At 55.4% G+C, this 11,067-nt stretch overlaps 1 protein-coding gene across 4 annotated transcripts; it reads left to right on the top strand.

Annotated features, from left to right (window-relative positions):
• The first annotated feature begins 910 nt into the window (after window positions 1-910).
• On the top strand, window positions 911-11,067 carry TMEM39B (transmembrane protein 39B). Of its 4 annotated transcripts, XM_086764784.1 has the most exons (10): window positions 911-2,086; window positions 3,633-3,741; window positions 4,509-4,717; window positions 6,442-6,661; window positions 6,985-7,068; window positions 7,710-7,864; window positions 8,496-8,832; window positions 9,557-9,744; window positions 10,188-10,308; window positions 10,686-11,067. In XM_086764784.1, the coding sequence occupies exons 2-10, from the start codon at window positions 3,739-3,741 to the stop codon at window positions 10,920-10,922; spliced, it is 1,554 nt and encodes a 517-aa protein (XP_086620910.1). In that variant the 5' UTR covers window positions 911-2,086; window positions 3,633-3,738; the 3' UTR covers window positions 10,923-11,067. The 4 variants fall into 4 exon arrangements, with proteins under 4 accessions (XP_086620910.1, XP_086620911.1, XP_086620912.1 ...); XM_086764785.1 differs by lacking the exon at window positions 3,633-3,741; XM_086764786.1 differs by lacking the exons at window positions 911-2,086; window positions 3,633-3,741 and adding an exon at window positions 2,408-2,506.

Raw genomic sequence — 11,067 nt, 5'->3', positions numbered from 1 at the left:
TCCCAAAATAGCCGTCAGCATCGGATGTGTCTCTCAAAGATGCTCTAATTGGCCAGACGTTCCGGGGGTGATACAGGACTCGCTGAAGTTTGTGAGGTAGAGATTCCTTTGAGTACTGAAATCTGAGTCACCTAAATAACCTTCCCTTTCACACCGACACGTAGCCACTGGAGGTAGCGTGCTGCTGGCTGTGAGTTAACAAGCGCCAGCGATCTTTCATCTCCCGATTTCCCCAAAGGACTAATCCACATCTTATTATTTGTAGGATTTTAGGCCATAAATGAGATACAGGCCCGCGTTGTGCTTTGTACTGCGCAGTGTGACGTACAGCAGCAGTCCCTTCTCCTCTGTGGAGGTATTTCCCAGCGATATTGTTCTTTTCAACAAAAGTTTGGCTCTAGAAACATCCTCCTGCTGCAGAGCGCTCCATGGCTCGGCAGTGCCATCTTCTCTGGCCTTGCGCTGGATGGCCGCAGCTCTTTCAGCGTCTAGCCCAGCGCTTTGGTATAAATACTCAGGCCTGGAGCTGGTGCAGACCTGGACTTCCCACCTCCTCAGAGAGGTCTCACCGTGCTTAGTGATTCACAGCCAGGATCTTGGGCAGCAGCAGGAGTCTGAAACCGAGCTTGCCGGAAAAACGCTCCACCTGCTATCACAGAGGTGCCCCCAGCACCTTTTCCTGGAAGGAGACTAGCATACCCTGCCCCTTCCCTAACCCGGGTTTCAAGCTGCTGTTCAGATTATTAAATCAAGTGGCTACAAGCTTTATTTTATAACTTACCTATGGTATTTTTATGTTTAACTTAAAACACTGTGCTTTCGGTAGGGCTAAGACGTTACCCTGGTGTGGCCCTCTGTAAAATTCCGTGTTTGGTAAGCTGGGTTTGAGAGCACAGCTGGATCCCCTGTTTGGCTGTTAACGCAGATGATTCTTTTTGTGCAGAATGAGTTTTTAAATCCGTATGAGAGCATCTGTCACCCACAGAGCCAAGAAAAACAATTTAAATGTGCGTGTCTTCCCTTCCTCAACCCATGCTGCCGCTCTCCTAAGGAACGCTTGGGCAGAGGGCGATTCCTGCAGCCTGGGACAGTCCCTCCGAACGGCCCTGGAGGAGCAGAGACCGGCTGTGACCCGTCTGCTGGGAGGCGCAGAGGAGAACAGGCGCTGCTGCTAGCACAGCTCTTCTCTCGGCTGCGAGGAACAAGTACATGTGGTGCTTTTGGGGAGGAAGACAGGGCTTGGGGAAATTCATCTGTAATTGATAAACCTGTAACGTCTTGGATGAGACGCTGGACACGTGCCCCGTTTGTACGCTTTGAGGGGGAGGAATTTCTGCAGGCTAGTCAGGGCCCGGGGGAGCTCTCCTCTCCAATGGAGATGTCATTCCTCTTTTTCTGCTCGGGAAGCTCAGTTCCTGTGAGCACAGAGCAGAAACCTTTGTTGTTGTTGCTCAGCCGAGCCTTCCATTGCCACCATCTGTTTTAATAGAAATGTTTCTCTCCACGCTCATTTTGCTCCTTTTGCCAAGTGGGATGAGTCTCCAACGAGCTGATTTCAGACGAAGCAGCCCGGGTCAGACGCCGTTCGCTTTGCTGGAGCTGGGAAAGAGGAACCTGCCAGCTCTTCGTGAGTGCTGGGGAACACCTCAAAAGCTGGAGAGCAGCAGCTGTGTGTCGGGAGTATGAAACAAAAGCGTTTTCCAGTGAAGCTGTTCCTTTTACCGCTGGCTTCAGAACTAAATACAACCAAGGGTTCATGCACGGTGTTACGGATGCAAACCTGTTTTTAACCTGGCATCCGTGTGTCCTGTTACCGCCGTAGTTCTGTTAAAACCGCAGGTGTCTGGACAGTCCTGGTTTTTGGTGGCTCTGCACAACATAGCTTTTGAAACCAGTAAGAAATGAGCGATTGGCCCTGTGAAAGTTCCTTAATTTTGGAGACGGCTTTGCCTCCAGCCCAGGCAGGGGTGGTTCTCACGCTTGTGTAACGCTCCATCTGTACCGACGCTTCGGACACCCACAAGTTACGGAAATCGATGAGAAAAACACCGCGAGCGCTTGGTGACGACGGCGAGAACCGCTCCAGGTGAATCACAGCGGGAAAATAACTTGGGTAGGAAACCGGCAGGCTCGTGGTATTTGGCGAGGAGCGTTCGGCAGATGTTGAAAATAAAGCCCTGACGCCGAATTTTGGTCGGCGCTCAAAGCCGTGCCGTTTTTCTCTCCTTTCTCTTCCTGCTGCAGCGTTGCCCTTAGTGGGAAGATGGAGTTGGGGATGGGGGGGTGTCTCTGCCCTAAGCTGGGGTGCGGGGGACCGCAGCGATGCACCAAAATGCCCGCGCCGCTCCGGTGCCTGGGCTTCGGGTGGGCGGGGCTGGGGGCGGGGCCTGGCTGGCGGCGCGCTCTCGCCCCGGCAGGAGGATTGTCCGCTGGCGGCCGCCGTCCCGCCGCCGGCCCCGCCCGCCATATTGTAGCCGGGCGCAGGCTGAGCGGCGGCCGGAGATGGGTGAGGGGGGCCGAGCGGCGGCGGGACCGGCCCGGGCACCGGACCCAGGACTCGGAGGGGAGCGGGGCGGACGGGCTCGGAGCGGGGGGGCGAGCCGGCAGCTGGGGGCGAGGGCCGGGCGGGGAGCGGGAAGAGCCCCCGGCTGGCCCCGCCCCGCCGCCGCTGTGAGGGGGGCGGCTCCCGGGCCGCGGCCTGGCCCGGGGCCCCCGCGGGTGCTGTGGAGCCCCGTTCCTCCCTGCAGCCTCGGTGCGCGCTCCCGTAGCTGCCCTGCAGGTTCCTTGGACCGCGGTGGAGTCTCCAGAGCCCCCGCTGCTCTGCTGGGGCCCATCCTGCGAGCCTGCAGCTCCCGGTGCCCCACTGCGGCCCCGGCCTGCCCCCCGAGGGCCTTTACAGCCCCCGTTGCCCTGTTACAGCCCCAGCCCGTGCCCCCAGAGCCCCTGTGGCCCCCACCGCTCTTCCCTGGCTCCACTTGTGCCCCCAGGTTGCCCCTTTGTCCCCCGTAGCCTCTGGAGTGTTTGTGGCTCCTGCCTGCACCTCTGTAGACCCCACAGCTCCTGGCCGGTGCCCTCGCAGCCCCCACTGCTCCTTCAAAGGCCCCATCTGAGTGCTCAGAGCTCCGACGGCCCCCGAACTACGCTCCTGTAGTGCCCGAGAGTGCTCCCCAGGCTCCTCAGCTCTCTTCCCAGGCCCAACACTTTCGTCCTATCACTTTTCCCTCTCAGACTCTCTTGTCGTGGCGTCCTGGGCCTCAAACCCGCTGCCTTCACCTCCCGCAAGGTGCTGTCCGTCCGGTGCCCCCCACCCAGCCCTGGTGCACAGCCCCTCCTGTTCACCAGCAGTTACCCTGCGTCCCCAGGTCGCCAGGACTCTGTGTGCCGTGGCACGTTCTGGGTTCTGCCCTTTGCTCCGTACCCCTCAGTGCCCCGGCACTGCAGCCACCTCGGTGCCCTGATGGCAGCTGTCTGGGAGTATCTTTGCTTTTCCCGGGTCTAGCCCCCTGCGCCCTGCCCCTCATTGCTGGGGAGGGCTGCAGCACTTTGCTGGGAGACTCTGGAGCTCAGCATAAGCGTTAAAACTTGTTTGAGAGCAGTTTCTAAACCTTCAGCAATTTTTTTTTTTTTACTAGATGCTAAGTGATGCAAACTGGAAGTCAGCAATCGGAAAAATAAACGTTAAGCAATTGATATAACCCGATCCGAGTTTCCTCCCAGCTCAGATTTCACTTCCAGTGAATGGTGTGTTGTCAGCCTGTCCTTTCTCTCGGTTGTGCGGGTTCTCCTAAGGTTGGTCAGCATCCAGAGAAAGTTCTTAAAGCCTTGGTGTTACTGTTATTGTTTACGCGGTGGCAAGCAAGCGCCAGAAAAGCTGACTTTGGGCTGGCATCCTGCTGAGCTCTGTGCCGTGCAAACACACAACAACAAGTGCCCTGAAAATGCTCATTATTTTTTTCCCCGCCTTAAAGGAGCATAAAAGGAAGAAGCCAGCTCGTGTGCTTTTGCAGTGTCCCTTTTCAGAGAGCTGTGAGTGTTCGGCTCCAGCACAAAATTGGGCGAAAGGGGGCCTAGGTAATACCCCGCTTTACTGAGTCCTTTGGGCAGATTGTTTAGCCGCTCCGTAAGTGCGTCGCTCTGCCTGTAAAACAGGGACAACACGGCAGCAGTGCAGATTAAATTCCTTGGAAACGGCCTCGGGCAGGGAGGGAGGCATGGAAAGCTTCTTCCTGCTCCCGTGGAAGCCCGCATACATCAGGCTTTAGCCTTCCAGCGAGTTCACGGCGCCGTAACAAGCTGCTGCACATCCCGGGAGCGTCGGGAGCGATCTGGGGCCGCATCTGGAGCCGGTGGCAAGGATGGGAGACGCGGGAAAGGGTTGAGCGAAGTTGCGTTATCCTGCCTTGTGCTGCAAGCCGGCAGTGTGAGCGAGCGGTTACTGCTGGTCACTGGGTGTGGTGAGGAGACGAGCCTTAACTGGAAATCCTTAATTAGACATCCTTTCCTTTCAGTTTTCAGGACTGAAGACATCGTCCTGCAGTGACCAGCGGAGAAGCCAGCTCCAAGACCAGCCCTCGGCACCCTCTGTTGTTATGGCAGGGGGAAGGCGGGGCCCTAACCGGACGTCCTACTGCCGAAATCCCCTCTGTGAACCCGGGGCCGCTGGCGGCTCCGGCCATTCCACCAGCTCCTCCGTCACGGGTGTGCGCTCACGCACCAGGTACGTCCGGCTCTGCACATCTGGCCAGGCCAGCTGCTGCTCTCTGAGGCAGGTGTGAGGCCGTCTGTGTCTCCCCAGCCCGCACGCTGCCGGTTTTCCCGTGGCTCTGTGGCGGTGTCCGTGCCGGATGTTGTGGTTGGGATAGGTGGGTTCCGATTTGCCCGAGGCTGTTCAGTGCTTCGTCAGACCGTGACAAACTTCCAGGAGCGTTCAAAAGCCTTCAGTGACCATTGAACGGAAAGTAAGAAGAGTGAAATTTTTATCCAAAGCCTGACTCTGGTGTTCCAGTTGTTGCCTCTCCTGTGCCCTGAAGTTTTTGTCGGGCGAGGCATCGCTGATGTTCAGCCAGGTCGGGTGATGTGCAGGCTGCGGGATTTTTCAGGTTCTAGTCTGGCTGGTTGGTTGCAGTTGTGCGACTGAGATAGAGAGGAGGAAGGAGAAGCGGAGCACCGACCACGCTACGTAAGCAGGAGGTGCCTTACGAAGTCTCTGCAAAGAAAATGTGACATCTGTCTTAACATACTCCCTGCTTACGGCCCTAGGCCAAGAAATTCGTAGAGCTGCAGTTACTCAAACAAGTTATTGCAAGGCCACGGGAGGTGGAGCGATCCACCTTGCGCATGCTTTGCTGTGAGGGCATCACGAAGGCTCTCTTTGCCCGCAAAGCGGGTGACGCAGTACAGATCCGCGCCCAGCGCAGCTCCGAGCGGTTTGTCTCCGCAGCTGGACCCTCTGACACCCGTCTCGTAGGCGGCAGTCCCGGCCGAGGGGTCCAGGGTGCTTTATGCTCATTAGAGCCTTGCTGCTCTTGGGAAGGCCCCCTCAGGCCTCGTGTGTCTGTTGGAAGCAGAAAAGGCTGTGTGGCTGTGTTTAAAGCCTTTTTCGGGAGGACCAGAACAGGAACTCCTGTGTACAAGAGCAGAGTTTAGTGGTGAATTTATCGATCCTGAGGAGCTGAATCAGTCTTGCCAGCTTGGGAATCTGGGGATTTCAGAGAGACAGCTCGGCTTCCTGAAGTTTTCCCCTCACGCGCGGCCTCGTTTAAGCTGTCAGCTGCCTGCTTTAAAAAGCGTGGACTGATCTACCTGTGCCCACCCCTGGCTGGCAGTCTTTCTGCAGTCACACGCCGAGACTCTGGTGGTTTCGGTTTGGGATTCTCGATAGGAGTTTGTGCTCTGTATTTCCTTCGAAACCCACGCCCAGATTCCTTTGGCTGCTGTTATTTGGCGATTGCAGATCAGGAGAGATCTATCCGGTACACGTGAATTCCCTTCCCTTTGATTAAAGGGGTTGCCGTCTGGGGTTGTGTACGTGCTCACACAGGAATATGCACCGCTGACTAAACTTGTTTTTCCTCCATAGTTGGATAGAAATTGAAGAATGAGAAAGAGCTTGTGTCTAATTGCTCTGCATTTCATGTTCAAGCGCTCTTAGAAATGTAAATAGCAACTCAAGGCCTGAAAGCTTCCAATTAATTAAAAGGGCCACTGCTTGCCCCTTGAATAGCAAAACACGGCCACGGCTTTTGAACCTGACTCAAAGCCAGGGATTTAATGTCAGATGGCCTGCTGCTGTGGAGCGGCCTGGTTCCACACGTTGGCAGTCAGCGTAGGTTTCTCAGTCAGTGTTAGAGCCCGACCTCCACGGCCTGAGCGTGTGGGCTGGAGGGCGGCGCTGCGTTTGTCTCAGGGAAGTGACTGCCGGCTTTTGGTTTTCCTCGCTAGGAGCGGGTCGGGAACAGGCCTGTCCAGCCCACCTCTGGCAGCTCAGACCGTCGTCCCCCTGCGGCACTGTAAGATCCCGGAGCTGCCTGTGGAGAGGAGCGTGCTGTTTGAACTTCAGCTCTTCTTCTGTCACCTCGTTGCTCTGTTCGTCCACTACATCAACATCTACAAAACCGTGTGGTGGTACCCGCCCTCCCACCCGCCCTCGCACACGTCGTTGGTAAGCACCGCCGGACAGCTGCTGTCCAGCGACAGGCGCAGACTGTCCCTTGGCTTGTTGGACGTAAGGTTATCTGTATGTCTGGTGCAAACTGACGTAAGGTTACCTATATATGTTTGATACAATCTACACATGACTCTGCAGCCCCTGGAGTCGTGCGAGTTACTCGTCAAATTTTGGGCAGCGGCTGGCTGCCTGGCATTCTCTTCCTGATCTTGGAAGAGGGAGTCTGAGGAGAAGAGAATAACTTGGGAGCTTTTCTGTTGAAGGTCGGTTTCTGCTGCCTGGTGGCAAGTGGAATAATTTTGGTTTTGTCGCCACAGAACTTTCATCTTATTGACTTCAACGTGCTGACAGTGACGACGATTGTCCTGGCACGCCGGCTGATCGGTGCTATTGTGAAGGAGGTAAAGTCCCCAAGCAGATCTCAGATCTGTTATTTCAGGCGAAATGTAAAGCCGTGTGTCTCTTTTGCATTCCAAATTGCAGTTCCAAACTCTTCTGTCTTTTTCTAAAGAACTTTGTGCTGTGTCCAAGTCAGTAACTTAGGCATGGTTTCTAATGGGAAGAGCAGAGAACAGAAGTGAGCGTCTCAAACCGCCTCCCTGCCCTTCTGCGGTTGTTTCGGAATTACTGTCTGAACTAGACCGTAGTAATTCTGCTGTCTTCCTCGTGAAGAGCAGGATTTGACTCTTTTCCTGTTCTCTCAGTTACTCTAGCGTTCTGCAGGAAGGAGCTGGTGTAGGTCGGTTTCTGCTGGCCGTGGAAGCCTTGTGTGGCAAGCAGCTCCAGGAGCTGCCAGACCTTAACAAGAAACTCTGAGAGCTCTCCTCATCCCAGCGTGAGGAATGAGGCCCTGGGTTTTGCGAGTCCAGCCTAGAGAAGGCCTCGCCTTGCTGGCAGCAGCCACACAGAGCCTCTCACTAGCTCTTCCTTCGTGCCTGTGAGGTTGATTTTACAGACCGAGTGCTGCTCGTTTACCGTTTGCTTCCCGTAGGAGGAGTGAACGCGTCTCCCCTCTGCCCAGCTCTTTCTTCTCTCCCCGCAGGCTTCGCAGAGCAGCAAAGTCTCCCTGCCACGCTCTGTTTTCCTGGTGATCACTCGGTTTGCCGTTCTCACTGGCACAGGCTGGAGCTTGTGTCGATCCATCATCCACCTTTTCAGAACCTACTCTTTCCTTAATCTCCTATTCCTGTGTTACCCGTAAGTATCTCTGCTGCCACTTGTGTCTGCTTTCTAAAGTTGCTCCAGGCAGCGGGGCTTGCTCAGCTGAGTGAAGCCTGAGAGTAAATAGGCACTCGATTACCTGGTAGCAGAACTTAAACTTACCCTTTTCCCTCTTGCTGTGTCATGTTTCTTCTTGGTGGCAGGGCGTATCTTTGACATGTACCCATATTTCAGCTTTAATATAAGCGTTAATGATGGTTCTTAGATTGCTCGTTCTCTGAAAAGGATTATATGCTTTTCTCATTGTATTCAAAGAACTCTTGTCATCAGTTTCCCTGAGCCCTTGGGTGCCTCTGCCAGGTGGAGTGAACCAAACAGCTTCCCTGCTTGGTATTGCCTAACAAAAGGAAGGCAGTTCTGTTTCCAGCCAAGCGGTAGAAACAGCTCCCTTCTCTCTGGTAGACGCAGGAGGAAACATCTCATAAAGATCTGAGACTCGGTGCTTGTGTTTGCGATCCGAGTGGTGAAGCTCTTTTCTGGAGTTTCTGTAGGTACTAGAGGCCGTTTAGGAGGGGGATGTCATCGTGATGCTGAGCTGCTGCCAACGAAGGCACTGCCCGGGGAGCCCGTAGGGAAGTAACCGCCTTTCTGCGCTTTGCTGCTCCAGGTTTGGCATGTACATTCCCTTCCTTCAGCTGAACTGCGACCTGCGGAAGACGGGCCTCTTCTCCCAGGTAGCCAACATTGGTCCCAGAGAGACCGGCGAGGTGAGCTCCAGGGGCAGGGACTACCTGAGCGTCCTGAAGGAAACCTGGAAGCAGCACACGCGGCAGATGTACGGCATGGAGGCCATGCCCACCCACGCCTGCTGCCTCTCCCCGGATCTCATCCGCAACGAGGTGGAGTACCTGAAAATGGACTTTAACTGGCGGATGAAGGAGGTGCTGGTGAGCTCCATGCTCAGTGCCTACTACGTGGCCTTCGTGCCGGTCTGGTTCGTGAAGGTGAGTGAGGGCCAGGTGGCCGTGTCAAACCCATTTGCAGAGGCCTTGTGAAAAGAAAGCAAAAAGGAAAGCAAGCCTTGTGAAAAGAAGCAAAACCATCCAGGTTTAACTTTGCTTAAACTGCAGATAACGGAGGACAATATTGTCCTAGTAAAGCGTATTCTGACCGTCCTGAGAGCGTGCATCCGTCTGGTAGGGAGCGGTGTCTTCCTCCTGCCTCCCCGGGAAGCGAGGAGAGCTCCAGGCCTTCGCACGCTGACCTTCCGTCAGGACAGAGCTCCAGGACAAGGGGATTGACTTTAATAAGGGAGGTGGGATGAAGGAGGGTGGACCTTATCGGGATTCTTAGCTGTTTTATTTAAGTTCCTAGTGTGCTGTACAATGAGACAAGTGTCTCACAGTGAATCTCTCGGACCTCCGGGATGAGCCCAGATCCCCTTCCCGTGCGGGGCTGGTGCTCCCACCCATCGCCAGCTGAGCTGGGGGAGCTGCAGGAGCTGTCTCCCTGGTTTTGGTGATGGGTGATGATAGCGTAAATGTTTCGCTCTGGAGTGTTCAGGAGTTGTACAGCAGCCATCCTATGTGGGCGCTTCTTTCTCAAGCAGGATTAATAGCTGCGTGAAAAGCCCTCGTTCTGCCTGCCTGAAAGCTTTGTGTTTTGATGGCTATGGGAGGTGAGGCTGTCCAAACACGTTGTCACACGTTCTTCTTGTCCCCCCCACAGAACACTCAGTACTATGACAAACGCTGGTCGTGTGAGCTCTTCCTTCTGGTTTCCATCAGCACGTCTGTCATCCTGATGCAGTACCTCTTACCTGCGCGCTACTGCGACCTGCTCCATAAAGCCGCCGCGCACCTGGGCTGCTGGCAGAAGGTCGATCCCGCCCTCTGCTCCAATGTGCTCCAGCATCAGTAAGGACCTCTCTGCTGCGGCTAGGGCTGGGGCTTTCTCTTAGCTGGCGTGAGCAGAGGCTGGATGGGGAGCTCAGCTTTCCAGCTGTCTCTCCTCCTCGTGTTGCTTAAAAAAAAAAAAGAAAGAAAGAAAGAAAAATGAAAGCGGAGTTGTTGGCTGACGCATCGGACAGCTCGCAGACGCTGTGCTGTCCGCTTCCAAGCGCAGCAAGCAGATCTGGTTTTTGGCGAGATGCCTGCTGCTTCTGGCCCCAGGTAGCTGCCGTTTGTCACTGCCGTGGTTACGCTGGGCCAAACTCTGCCCTCGCCGATGCCGGCAGCTTACTGCTGCGGCCAGCGCGGCGGAAGCAGCTTGTACGTTGTCCTAGCCGATGGCGTGGAGGCAGCAGCCGCCCCTGCGGCCGGGGAGGCGGAGATGAGAGCGCTCTGCTTGTTTTCTGCAGGTGGACGGAGGAGTGCATGTGGCCACAGGGCGTGCTGGTGAAACACAGCAAGAACGTGTACAAAGCTGTGGGTCATTACAACGTGGCGGTGCCCTCAGACGTCTCACACTTCCGCTTTCACGTAAGACCGCGTCTCCTTTCTGGGGGTGAGAGGGGTGGCACCTCGGCAGGATGGCGGTCCCTTGTCCTGACCGCCCCGGGCTGCCTGAGCTGGCTCTCCGAGCGGGAGAGCTGCCCGTGGGGTGTGCCCGGGCGGTGGAACGGGCCGGGTTCGGTGCAGCGCTTCGCGTTAGTCCCGTGTCTCCCGTCGGTGCTGCCAGAGGGTGACTCTGGCCCATGCAAGCCGGGGATCTCTCCGGAGCCGCTGGTGGGTTGATGGTGTGTCTCCTGAGGGGAATCCCCGGGGAATCCTCACCGGCCTCTGCCTCACAGGTCCTGTCGAAAACGTGTCCTGTAGGTCTGACCTCGCTCTGTGCCTTATTGTGGTCTCTCCTGCAGTTCTTTTTCAGCAAACCACTGAGAATCCTCAACATCCTGATTCTGCTGGAAGGAGCCGTCATCTTCTACCAGCTTTACTCGCTGATTTCTTCAGAGAAGTGGCACCAGACTATCTCGCTGGCTCTGATCCTCTTCAGCAATTACTACGCCTTCTTCAAGCTGCTGCGTGACCGTCTGGTGCTGGGCAAAGCCTACTCGTATTCTGCCAGCAGAGACTCGGAGCAGAAGTTAAATTAGAACAATTGCGCTGATGCTCAGCTTGTTACGAAACAGACAGAACAAGAAACCCTCAGAGCTTTGTATTTTTGTTACCACTGCTTTTTTTTTTCTTTGATAACTGATGTAATTAAAAGGAAAAAAAACCATATTTTTTTACTCCCAA

The sequence above is a fragment of the Chlamydotis macqueenii genome, chromosome 22 (assembly GCF_036417535.1).
Source record: "Chlamydotis macqueenii isolate bChlMac1 chromosome 22, bChlMac1.mat, whole genome shotgun sequence".
Taxonomy (NCBI): Eukaryota; Metazoa; Chordata; class Aves; order Otidiformes; family Otididae; genus Chlamydotis; species Chlamydotis macqueenii.
This window is presented reverse-complemented; position numbering and strand designations above follow the sequence as displayed.

What these genes read in the sequence shown, in the direction of transcription:
- TMEM39B (XM_086764784.1), top strand. An exon ending in TCGGTGCTATTGTGAAGGAG is followed by an intron (nt 7,069 to 7,709) that starts GTAAAGTCCCCA and finishes CTCTCCCCGCAG; the next exon opens with GCTTCGCAGAGCAGCAAAGT. An exon ending in CTCCTATTCCTGTGTTACCC is followed by an intron (nt 7,865 to 8,495) that starts GTAAGTATCTCT and finishes TTGCTGCTCCAG; the next exon opens with GTTTGGCATGTACATTCCCT.